The 13322-nt window shown below is 36.1% G+C and overlaps 1 protein-coding gene across 1 annotated transcript in view; it reads right to left on the bottom strand.

Annotated features, from left to right (window-relative positions):
• LOC128554102 (uncharacterized) overlaps nucleotides 1-12884 on the bottom strand; it is a gene marked incomplete at its 3' end in the record, with an annotated part of 55913 nt that extends 43029 nt beyond the window's left edge. Inside the window, exons 1-5 of the mRNA XM_053535336.1 lie at nucleotides 12706-12884; nucleotides 11579-11900; nucleotides 4515-4811; nucleotides 3666-3878; nucleotides 3292-3486 (exon numbers count right to left, since the gene is read on the bottom strand). Coding sequence (XP_053391311.1) covers nucleotides 3292-3486; nucleotides 3666-3878; nucleotides 4515-4811; nucleotides 11579-11900; nucleotides 12706-12884 — 1206 coding nt within the window. The remainder of the gene's footprint in view (nucleotides 1-3291; nucleotides 3487-3665; nucleotides 3879-4514; nucleotides 4812-11578; nucleotides 11901-12705) is intronic.
• Nucleotides 12885-13322: the final 438 nt, after the last annotated feature.

Raw genomic sequence — 13322 nt, 5'->3', positions numbered from 1 at the left:
ATTGCTGTATGCTCTATTCAGTAAGAAATAAGTGCTTAAGAAACGCATAAATTAAACGAAAACAATAACTTCAATACGAATTGAACGTATGTTAAAGAGGCCAAATATATAATAATGGCAGCAAAGGAAATGATATTTGTCTCACACGGTGAGTAACGTTCTGCACAAAACGTAATTAATGTAATCTCATTATGAATATCGTATTTACCAAATTCAAGCATTATGGCTTCATGACTTAACAATTAACAGCGATACTGATTACAATTAACCTGACTAATATATATTAATGTTTCTGGAACATAACTTTAGGAGAGATATATTTCTAGGACAAAGTGATGAAAAAAGAGGTACAGGTCAAAAATAGTGTAGTGCCCCCACCGTTACTGTACTTTACTTGGGTGGGGTAAACTGTTAAATAAACAGACCAAGGGCAAGGGGACTACAGTTTGGCTACTAAGTTCACCAATGACAATACTACAAGGTTATTCATTTTGGGGTAAGCGATATGTTGACTAAACTATGGTCTGGTCGCGACCCTATAGGCTGGTAGCGCCTAATACAATGCTGGTAGCGCCGGAGTTAAAAGACTGGTAGCACCCGAGTTAAAATATTTCTAAGTTAAATAAACTACTGACAACGTTCCTTTCGGCTTCAAACAACTTTTATTTATGGGAAGCCTTAACAATAACTATTAATTAAAGCTGAATAAAATAATCAGTAATGGAAATATCTGGCAAAAGTCGTGTAGCAGGCGGACCGAGACGAATCTCTAAAATTACAGAGTTTTCTATGAGAAAAAAAATAGCCAAATACTGATAATAAATATAAATGTACAATTTAATGATAATAAGTACCGTGCAGTTTCAAAGTTTGAATAATTCGTATAGGTTTTAGAAGTGTAAATAAAAAAATGTCTAAGAACAAACTGACAAACAGCCTGACTATACGAGAGACGGAGGCAAAGTGATGATTCTTGCGTTCCAAGAATTAATATTTTGGTATGCAAATGAGGATGAATACCAAATCTAAATAAGGCCAAAGTCGGAAATACCCGGACAGATCCCTAACCGAGTTGAGTTTACGACCTTACTTCGGCCGACCATGACGTCATTCGGGACACGACCATTTCTTTATATGCAAATAAGGCGGAGCTTAACCTCTAAACAAGTGTAAACAACCAAAGTCGGGCAAAAATAAATAATAAAAACAATATAGAACGCTGCGAATCATCACTACATGCCAAGTATTAAATATCAAATACTTGACAACAAGAGCTGTCTCCATAGGATGACACATGCCCCCGATGGCACTTTGAATGAATAGTTATGGCCGATGTTAGAGTTTAGAACCTTTGACCTACGGACCTGGGTCTTGCGCGCGACACGTCGTCTTACTGTGCCACACATTCATGCGTACTTATTTTAAAATCCATGCATGAATGACAAAGATATGGACCGGACATGCCCATCATTGCACTATCATAAAATATGACCTTTAACGTCTAAGTGTGACCTTGACTTTTGAGCTACGGACCTGGGTCTTGCGCGCGACACGTCGTCTTACTGTGGTACATATTCATGCCCAATAATTTTAAAATCCATGCATGAATGACAAAGATATGGACCGGACACGCCCATCAATGCACTATCATGAAATATGACCTTTAACGTCTAAGTGTGACCTTGACCTTTGAGCTACAGACCTGGGTTTTGCGCGCGACACGTCGTCTTACTGTGCCACACATTTATGCGTAGTTACTTGAAAATCCATCCATGGATGACAAAGATATGGACCGGTCACGCCCATCAATGCACTATCATGAAAAATGACCTTTAACGTCTAAGTGTGACCTTGACCTTTGAGCTACGGACCTGCGGCTTGCGCGCGACACGTCGTCTTACTGTGGTACACATTCATGCCAAGTTTTTTGAAAATCCATCCATGGATGACAAAGATATGGACCGAACACGAAAATTGCGGACAGACCGACAGACGGTTCAAAAACTATATGCCTACCTTCGGGGGCATAATAAAAAGTAACCATTTCTGCTGAATATGAAGCGAATTCGGGAGATTTACTTAGCCGGTGCCTACGTACAAAAATCCAATATGGTTGACAACTGTCAAAATTTCAACTGACATAAACTTTTATCAAGCTTTACAAAGTCAACAACGGACATTATATGAAAACATCGATTTAATTTAATACAGCAGGTAATTGTTGATTGAACTGTAGAATAACTCGGGCTGACATTGCATACTTTTACAAAGAATCGTTGCGAAAACTAGAATTACAGTTTCACTAACTGACACAACCGCATGACATAAGTATAGTTCTAATATTTTGGAATGTAATTTAGTAAACAGCAATTTAACAATGCGACTGGTTATCTGTCAATGACTAGAAAGGTTACAGAACAATGACTGTGATTAAAGTGTAGCTGACAATTTTGAAATAAAAAAAATAAAAAACTACTGATAGGCCGAAAAGCAGTGGAAAACCATTGCATGAGATGTGGTCGTGAGGCATCATGCCTCACAATAGTATTGGCTATAATCATTATCTCTATTTAGGTGTGAAACAGATCAAATATCTTTAATCTTAATAATAGATTTATTTCTTGGGGATGTATTATTAAAGATAAATTCAGATAAAACCCGTTTTGGATATAAAGTCTTCTAGATATAACACAAAAACAGTTAAACAATATATAAGAATGGAATTGTAAAATCGAATGAAACTGTAGTCTGAATTAAAACCAAAAAGAAATATATTTAGGTCGATTCTCTGTTTAGATAAAAATTCCTCTGTCTTGGAAATAAAACTTAAGACTCAACTCAAAGTTAAATGAATATACGTGGTACAGTGTAATAAACTGACCAAGACTTCAATTTGAACAATAAAAGTATTACAATTCATCTTTATATGATAGATACAATGTATATTTAAAAATTAGGGTTTTGTGTCTTATTCTTTTACATGGTCGACAATTGTGTTTGTCTTAATCTTGCTTACTTGACCTACAAAGGTCAGACGCAGTTTTTGCATGATAGTTCCTAAAAAAATATAATACAGGAATCATCACTTTTTTAAATTTTATGACTCACAGTGACATTCGAATTTCGTATCAACTGTTTCCTCGCCTTTTTATGGTATTATAAGCTATATCAAGGCTTTGTCAGAAACAAACGAAAGAACGAATTTTCTCTGATTCTTAATCTAGTTAAATGATCGAATATAGCATTAAAAATCCCTGTATCTTCATTTTAAAAGAATTACAACTATCATACCGATTTTGCGATAGCATTCCTTGCCTCATCCGAGTCTCCGCAGCCTGGTAAATCAACCAATTTCGCACCACTGCTACATACGCCACATTCGGGTAACTTAAGGCACACTCGTTTGACAATGGGCCAAAAGCACTGATCGGTACCTGACTCCTGTGTTTCAACGTAGCTTTCTACTTTCTCTTTGAATTCTTCAAGCTAAAAAAAAAGAATCGAAAAAAGCAAAATACGATGCAAGGAATCAAAGACACCTGATTATTGCTTTTATTTTAGTTTAAAGGTAGAAAAGAGTCAAGTTCTGCAGTCAACTTTCAAATCGGTTATTTTCGTGACAAATAAAATGTTACTGTTGTTACGTTTGATTATGCATTACTTACTTTTGCAGCCCGTATAGGTTTTGTCTGTCCTAGACATTCTGTTAACTCTGTCTTTTTGGAGAGTATGTCAAACTTGTCGATTTCTCCATACAAAGCAACCATCTTACAGTAAGAGTTGTATATACCGGAGTTACGATCGGGTGGTGTTTTTGTAACAACACCGTTTTCATCTGTAAGATCCTTGCAAAGCTTTCTTAATTCATCAAACCATTCCTGGAGTACAAAATCCATTATAGTCTTAACTAGGTTTAAATATGTGTATAACGCTTAGCAGAAGGGTATATCGTATAATCCGGTATTTAACAGATATTGCGTTGTGCATCAACCCTTACGCTCCCTGTCTTCGGATAATGCTAGAAACATGAATTGGAGTCTACTATGTTTTAACTACCCCAACATGTACGGATAGGTCAAGTCGCATGTTCTTGGAAGCCAAACTGTTGCTATACATTAAAAAAAAAACTTAAGAGGTTCATGCAAGGATGCCTGTGACAAAGTTTAGTTAGCATCTATCAATCGATTCACAACTGACCAGGAACGACGAATGTCGGATCATTACCTACATAAAATGGCTGAGATGATTCATCATGCAAGCAATATCAGCATCATGCAAGCAATATCAGCAGCATTTACTTGAAGTACCAATATACTTAATACTAGCTTCACCAAGGAAAACAAATCAATCCAAAGAAATTCAGATTTTAGATAGAACAGCAAATATACATGTTAGAGACATTAGTGCGACTGGATTGGCACTTTTGAGTTCATGTTACAACTGCTAAAGTTCAAACAGGTTTCGGTTAAATCCCATCATGGTATGTGAGGTTTTACAAGACGCATAATAAATACCTCTTCTTTTAGGAATTCAATTTCTGCTTCAAAGAAATCCGTCTCACTCTGGACAACTTCAACGACAGTTGCTGTACAAGATTCCTTTCCTGATGTCGGTAAAACATCTCCCTTATCTAGTATAGCATTCATCAAACTTGACTTTCCCTCTCCAATATTACCAATCACTGCTATCACCACAGGTTTGAACTCCAGCTTCTTTTCTATTTCTGCCAACTCCTTCCTGTAATGTACAAGAAAAACTATCCAAGCAGTGTGACAACACCAATGTGAAGGGCATGAATGAATAACCAGACACTATGATAAGTGAAATAACTATTGCAGACAAGCAAATTCAATATTATCTCCCGTCGAATAGGTTCTTTTGTGAATAAGGGGATAATATTTTGAAAGATACAATAAAAGAGCGATTACTCTGCAGTTACTGAAAGGATCCTAATGAAAGTTACACCGTCCTAAGTGATCTATATTTTTGTTACATGAAGATCAATTACTTTGTTGCGTGGGAATTTATGAATATTAAAACAATGAAATGGCATTAACTCTGTAGTTAATGAAAAGATCCTGATGAAAGCAGAGCATGCACCACTATCCTACAGAGATCTATATTTGTTTTAAATTTCATGAAGATCCATCTATAGACTACTATGTTATGTGGGAATTTATTGATTGTAAAACTATTAAAGGGCAATAACCTTGAAGTTACTGAAGTGGTCCTTACGAAAGTCGCGGGTACACTACTGTCCTATAATGATCTACATTTGTGTTAAGTTAATAATGAAAATCCATCAATAGCTTACTTAGATACAGTCAAATATCCCTATTTTTACCAAATCAAGGGGAAAAACTCTGCTTTTACTCAGACAAAGGGATAATATTACACGTCAGCAAAGGTCATGTGCAAATTAATAATGATAAGGGGTTTGGTGATTCTAGCTAAAATATTTTTGAATTACAAGTGTTTTCAATTTCAGACGGACGGAAGGACGCACGGACTCATGGACGCACGGACGGACGGACGAACAGCCGGACGGGCAACGCCAAGTCTATATCTCTCCACCTTCGGCGGGGGATAACAAGTAAGGTTCATGGATTAACCTTCAAATCTATCAATATATCAATTGTTCTCAACTTACAGGGTATAGGAACTGCGCGTCAAGCATAGGACCTACTGAAACCATATTTACTGCCTTTGGTAAAGCGCGGCGAGGGAGCGAACGCTCTACCTCCTGCTTCTGTACCTCTAGGCTAGTGAAGCGGTAACATCATTTGCAAATACCAGGTATAAAAGGCAGTGGTTCATCAATTTAATAATAAAATAAATAGTTCATCCCACCTTGATTATTAATACTAAACATGCAGACTCAAGTCTTATCTATCACACAATGATATCCGGGTATTTTTTTATTTACCAAACCCTCAAAACACTCAGTCACTTTCAAATTTTGAATATTATTCCAAAAAGTCAGACGTTTTGATCTAAAAAGTTGTTAACACAGACAGACGTTGCCGATACTTTCTCTTTTCACAATTTTTGTTTTCAAACCGGACAACCATTTAACTTTGATTATACAATCCGGAATTTACCTCAGACAGAAAGTAGTTAGGCACGATTCATTAGTTATAAATATCCATATAAACTGATATCGTAATTGGAGTACAATATACCCTGATATATATGTTAAATAATTACACGACATGGCCTAGTTGTGCAGATGAAAATATATATATACAGTGTACAGTAAAACTCCGAAAACCGGACACTCGAAAAACCGGAATCCTCTGAAAATCGGACGATTTTCAAAGTCCCAAGTTTTTCTCTTATAAATTCAATTTAAAAAAGCACTCTGAATACCGGCAACTCTGAATTCTGAAAACCGAACCGTTTTTTCATGGCCATAAAGGAATATTATACATAAACTAGAATGTGTCTGTAGGACACAGGGTGTGCCCCCCACTGGTACATTTGTCACAAATAAGGGGCAATAATTCAAATGTTTGCAATCTTAATGGGGTATAGCCTCAACAAACATTTTATGAAAAGGATTCATTATTCTAGGCCCTGTACTTTTTGACCTATGAGCATCACAAACAAAATCCACTATTTTGGCTATTTCAAGAGCCATAACTCTGTAATAAGAGCTTAGATTCTCAAGAAGAATGCCAAGTGTGCCAGGTCACATCACGTTAAAGACTCCAGCAAGGTTTCCTGAATTTACATCTGATACTTTTTCAGCTAGGCACATAATTAGGTGAAAAGGTACACTTTTTTACTATTTCAGGGGCCATAACTTTAAAAATAGAGGTGTGCAAGTTTATATCATGATAAAGACTTATGCAAGTTTTAAACCATTTATTTTAAATACTTTATGAGCTAGGTGCGTCACAAGGTGAAAATGTACATTTTTGACTATTTCAGGGACCATAACTCTAAAAATAGGGGGCGGACCCAATTGAAAAATAGAAGGTGCGCAAGTTCATATCATGATTAAGACTCATGCAAGGTTTCATGAATCTATATCAAATACTTTTTAAGCTAGGAATGTCACAATGTGAAAATGTGCATTTTTGACTATTTCAGGGGCCATAACTCTAAAAATAGGGGGCGGACCCAATTGAAAAATAGAAGGTGCGCAGGTTCATATCATGATTAAGACTCATGCATGGTTTCATGAATCTATATCAAATACTTTTTGAGCTAGACGTGTCACAAGTTGAAAATGTGCAATTTTAACTATTTCAGGGGCCATAACTCTGAAAATAGGGGGCGGAGCCAAATGAAAAATAGGAGGTGCGCAAGTTTATATGTGCAAATTCTACTAAAGTGAAATAAGTCTTTGAAAACTATGCAATTATAAATACATTTTTTGTACATGAAATGATAAGATTTTTGTAATTTTGAAATGTTTTTTATTCTTTATTTTTATTATTTTGTATGTTTATTCTTCGGGACTGCAAGAAAAGAAAAGCAGAACTTAATTCAACTTATGGAAGAGTTTGAAAAGAATGGAAATAGTGACCGCAAGAGGCAAAAAACCATGTCAAACCAGGATTTGTTAGCTGGATTCATGATGCATCCGGTCGTAAAATAAGTGTTTCAGGACCTTTTATTCAAGAAAGGGCGAGAAAATACGCGTCTGAACTTGATATTGAGGATTCCAATGGCTGGTTAGATAAATTCTTGAAAAGGAACAATATTGTATTTAAAACTATGAGTGGTGAACGTGGAGATGTTAGCAGTAAGGTGGTAGAGGACTGGAAGGAAAAACTCCCAACTGTGTGTGATGGGTATGAACCCCGTGATATTTTCAATATGGATGAAATGGGACTGTTTTATAAAGCTGGTAAAAGAACAACATACACTAAGTCAGGAACAGAGTGCTCAGGGGGTAAACGCGCCAAGGACAGAATAACTGTAGCATTGTGCTGTAGAATAACTGGAGAAAAGTTAAAACTGACACCGAGTCGGAGGATTCAAGTTTGTTCATTAAGTAACGCTAAGGACTATGTAAGTTAACTCCGGGAATTTGCTTGTGACAAGGGTAATGCCAAACTGTTGAACTGTGTCATGGAAATGAATGCTGTGTTAACTGAAATGAACATGGAACGTGTGACTGTTCAGCTAAGCGTTCAGGACTTCTTCAGACCAACATGAAAGATAGAAACCAGATGTATACTGGCATGATTGAAGGACTGTTGCCATGTTTACATTATATAGATCTGTAAAATGATTTCAAATCATCTAAATGAGAAGTGCATTTTTTGTTAATATAGCATAGAAAATCAATTGAAATTGTTAGTAAAGCAGACTAATAAAAAGTTAAACTATTGTGGAACTAAGTTCATTATGTGAAAAAAATGTCTTTTCTTGAATTGTTACATGATCATATTTGAAAGACATAAACATACACATGTAATAAATGTTTAAACTTTTTCAGTTCTTATTAAATAAACTGTCAGTCTCACTCTCAGGGCTTAAACATTGAAAAAAAAGTGCACCCCCATCCGTTTATTTTGTTAAGCCATTCTTGTACCTATCCCTCAACTCCACAATACAAGTATCTATGTGAAAATTTTCATATTGTCATGAACCTCCGAGTAACAACAACTTCCCAACAACAAACACTTATGCCAGCTCCGAGACGTGTTTGTTGTTGGGAGATTCCATTACATTAAAAATGATTCAGTTTTAAAATATAACAGAGAGATACAATGCAGATTATAAAAAGCAACTTAAATGACACTGAACATAATATGGTCAGATGAAACAGAATAACAAACATATATAAACCCTCTCAGATATATATATATATATATCAAAAATAAAGAAAGATACATCCTTATTTGTTTGTTTGTTTGTTTGTTTGTTTTGGGTTTAAAGCCGTTTTTCAACAGTATTTCAGTTATGTAAAGAGCGTCTCAACACAACCAGACAGCCATGCATCACACAGTAGGCCCGCAACAAAAAGAAAAGTAGTGAAAAATATAGCAGACGGGTTGCTTCAAAAATCGAAGAACAGGTACATCTTAATAAATTGCAAAATACAAAAATCGGTAAAGGGTAGATAATAGGGTGGGATGTTGGGCGACTTTGAACAAAGCAAGGAAGAATATTAAATAGGAAAGCCATGCTCCAAAAACGCAGTCTCCCTACACCGCAAACCATAGCATTGTAAACACGCACGTCCACGAGACAAGACACACACATTCACGCATACGCACACACACACAGCAAACAACAGACAAGCAGGAAAAAACAACACAATAGCACCCGCACACCCACCCACACCCACAACCACACACACAGAGCTAACAACAATAGCGGGGCATCGCAAGGGACAGCCAGTGGCAAATAATATGGTAAGAACCTTACCTAATTCGTAGTAAAAGGAGAGGAGGCGTAAATGCAAAGTGGCGATTGAGGTGGGGCGGAGAGGAAAGAAACACAAACAACAATCAAACAAGAGGGCCATGATGGCCCTATATCACTCACCTGAGTCGAGTTGCTTGCTTGAACAAATTTCTTAGCTTAAGCTTTAAAAAATTAGGAAAGTGGGTCAAGGTAAAGATTATGCAAGATTACTTTTGAAATCTGTAAAAAAAATATTACAGTGGTCCAAATCATTTTGCTGTAGCTTAAAAACAAGGAAGTAGGTCAGTAGGTCACATTGACGGTCACTGAAAGTCATTTTTAAGATCGGCATGCAAAACTGTACATGTCATCCAATTTTCGAGGTTGTATCTTAAAAAACAAGAAAGTACATGGTCAATGAAAGTAAATTTTAAGATTGGTGTGCAAAACTGTACCTGTCATCCAAATTTCAAGGCTGTATCTTAAAAAACAAGAAAGTAGGTCAGTAGGTCACATTCATGTCACTGAAAGTCAGTTTTAAGATCGGTGTGCAAAACTGTACATGTCATTCAAATTTCAAAGCTGTACCTTAAAAAACAAGAAAGTAGGGCCAAAAGTAGCAAATTTTGGCCCTTTAAGGGGCCATAACTCTGGAACCCATGACGGGATCGGGACAGTTTTCGAAAGGAACCGATATATTACGCCAATACAAGTTGTGTGCAAGTTTGATAAAAGTTGATTGCAAAATGTGGTCTCTATCGTGTTCACAAGCCAAAAATAGCAAATTTTGGCCCTTTAAGGGGCCATAACTCTAGAATCCATGATGGGATCTGGCCAGTTTTCGAAAGGAATAGAGATATTATGCCAATACAAGTTGTGTGCAAGTTTGATAAAAGTTGATTGCAAAATGTGGTCTCTATCGTGTTCACAAGCCAAAAATAGCAAATTTTGGCCCTTTAAGGGGCCATAACTCTGGAACTCATAATGAAATCTGGCCAGTTTTCGAAAGGAACCGAGATATTATGCCAATACAAGTTGTGTGCAAGTTTGATAAAAGTTGATTGCAAAATGTGGTCTCTATCGTGTTCACAAGCCAAAAATAGCAAATTTTGGCCCTTTAAGGGGCCATAACTCTAGAACCCATGAGGGATCTGGACAGTTTTCGAAAGGAACCGAGATATTACGCCAATACAAGTTGTGTGCAAGTTTGATTAAAATTGAATGCAAAATGTGGTCTCTATTGCGTTCACAAGAAATTGTGGACGGACGACGGACGAAGGGCGATCACAAAAGCTCGACAGGTTAGCTAAAAACATACGTAACATATAATATGAAAAGGACAAAAACAAGTTGAACATAGGGGCACAGCCTTTTAACGGTCAATAACCTACCTAAAGGAAACTGGGGGTTTAAACATGTTTAGTGGATGCGTACCTCGTACTTATCCTTTTTTCAACAAGTTAGGCAAGACAGTGTAAATAAAATAATTCCCACATAGAAAGGCTGTAACATTAGTGACAAAATACCATATTATATAAAGTAAAACATATAAATAGGGTCAATCTAAGGTATAATTACACCAATGTACTCATCAACTTTATTCAAGTCAGAGCATCAGGAGCCTTACTTTTAAGGGCACGACTAGGCGAGCAGCAAAACAAAATTCCACTCCCTGCGTCCGCTTTTTTGTAGGAGAAAAGCATCACGGAGTCTTACACATTATCAGTCATCGCACCATCAAATAGGAAAGCGTAGCTGACTGTATAGGGGTTAAATGTGCTTTACGATATTCGCATTGCATCCTCTTTTGATAAACGGACACACATTTTACAAATATTTGATTAAAATAAGCATTATGATCAATTTAAAGTTTATAAACAACATCCCCATAGTATGCAGGGTGTAAACGACCAAGTTTTAGAAGTGTTTTAAGGTTTGCGTTAAATTTCTCTAAAAGTTCGGACTATCTGTAGTAAACTTTTATTAATGAAAGCATTCCCTAGTTAATGATATCGGTAACCCTGTTGTAATAAATTTTTGGTAATATGAAGACTTCTATCATTAAAATTCTCTATTTTTGAGCAAGATGTTTTAAAACGAATAAGTTGCAAAATATAGTCACCGTATGATGTCGCTCGAGAAACATCCCCACCCAGGTGGTGAAAGTTGACAATTTCAAAGTTGAAATTTTTGTTTCTAAATTACTATTTACAATTGTTAAATGAAAGTCCAAAAATGATGCTTCTAAATCTGAAGTATTTGCCTTGTTAAGTTGCAATTCTTTTGGATAAATGTGTTCCATCATTTCTGAAAAATATAGGTTTTCCATATCTAAAATATCGTCAATGTACCTCGATGTTTCATTAAAAACTTCAATTATGTCTAACTGCGTCTCAGTGGACAAACTGAGCATGAAATCTCGTAAATAACAGTTTAGGAATACATACATCCAATCTTTTACGCGCGGATACTGTCGTATGTTTTCTGCTTTATTGTTAAACATATCTTGCATTTCCTCGATTACCTCCCTGCACCTGGAATAGAAACATATATTGGATAACCTAAAAGGGAAAAGATGCTTCCACCTCATATATAAGATAAAATTTACTTGGCATTTTTACGAATCATCCAATGATCATTAGTGTCAAAATTGTTTCGAAATCTGTTAGCATGTTTTGATAAAAATAGTTTTTAGAGTTTTCACTAAATGAAATGTGATAGCGTCACATTGTGGTCAAGAACTTTGACAAACTGAAATAGCTTGAGCACTCTTGCCAAAGGGTCACTACAGAACCATTCGTATGAAATTATTTCAAATTAAAACCAGAGGTTTAAGAGATGTCGTTTGACGATATTTATCTTTTAGCTCTGTTGGCCACTATGTGCAGTCAAGTGCAACCGTTTGGATACTTTCAAAAGAGCACCAATCACGGACAGTCAAAAATGAATTCAACTTTCGTCTTTTTCGATGAGACGAGTAAATCGTAATGACGTCCATTAAACGGACGGCGAGTGATTACAACAGTTCCACCAAAGCACGTAGTGCTCAGTCAACCTAAAATATTTGAATATTCGAAAACAATCGACAGTGTTTGAATATAACACACTCTTTAACATCTTATGCATATAACTTTAAAACTCTTACCTCTTACATTTTACCTATCTGGAAAAATATGTATATCAATTAACACGTTTTTTTCTGTGTGTATTTATACGTATAAGTTCGGGAAAGCAGAGTAACCTACATGCACATACAGCGCCTGTAACTGAAGAAGGATGGATATCTTGCTTTCTAAACTTAACTCTAAAATTATACAATATAGATAAATTTGTACAAACCTGTTTGCATTGTTGTCAATACTAAACAGCAACTTCTTTGATTCTGACATGTCTCCTTTTCTTTTTCGATCAAATGTTTGCTGACCCAGCTCCGTGCTTAAAGCGAGTCCAGATTGTGGCATTCTCCTTTTACGTTTATCAAGAAGAGCTTTGCCTTTGCTCATGGTCTGAGAGGTCATATTTTTTGTTTCCTCTTTCTTTGTGTCAGTGTTATCTCATGCAAACCATGCACTTTTTACCTCTAGGCATGAATAATTGCGGCAACGGTCAGCAGTCTGAAAAGAAAACTATGTAAAGATCAAATCAGTTAATGCCCTGGGAAAATTGTGACATTTTGTGTGGTGAAATTTGTCAACAACCAGACGACTTTTTTTAAAAAAGACAAAATCCACAGAATTTCACAAGATAAAATATGTCGAAAAAGCTACTGCTGGAAAGAGAACAATCTCTGCTACCTATATATACGCGTGAAAGTATAGAAAAAATATCTAGAAAAATCAAAGAAATCAATTTCAGGACTGTTAGATGCACGACTGTGTTATCATACATAGAATTTAACATAGATAGCTTACTTTTCCATTGCACTGATATAACATAGACAGGATTAGGATTGACAA

This window comes from Mercenaria mercenaria, unplaced genomic scaffold, assembly GCF_021730395.1.
Source record: "Mercenaria mercenaria strain notata unplaced genomic scaffold, MADL_Memer_1 contig_4718, whole genome shotgun sequence".
Classification (NCBI taxonomy): Eukaryota; Metazoa; Mollusca; class Bivalvia; order Venerida; family Veneridae; genus Mercenaria; species Mercenaria mercenaria.
Note: the sequence above shows the minus strand (reverse complement) of the source record. Positions and strands in the feature narration are given on the sequence as shown.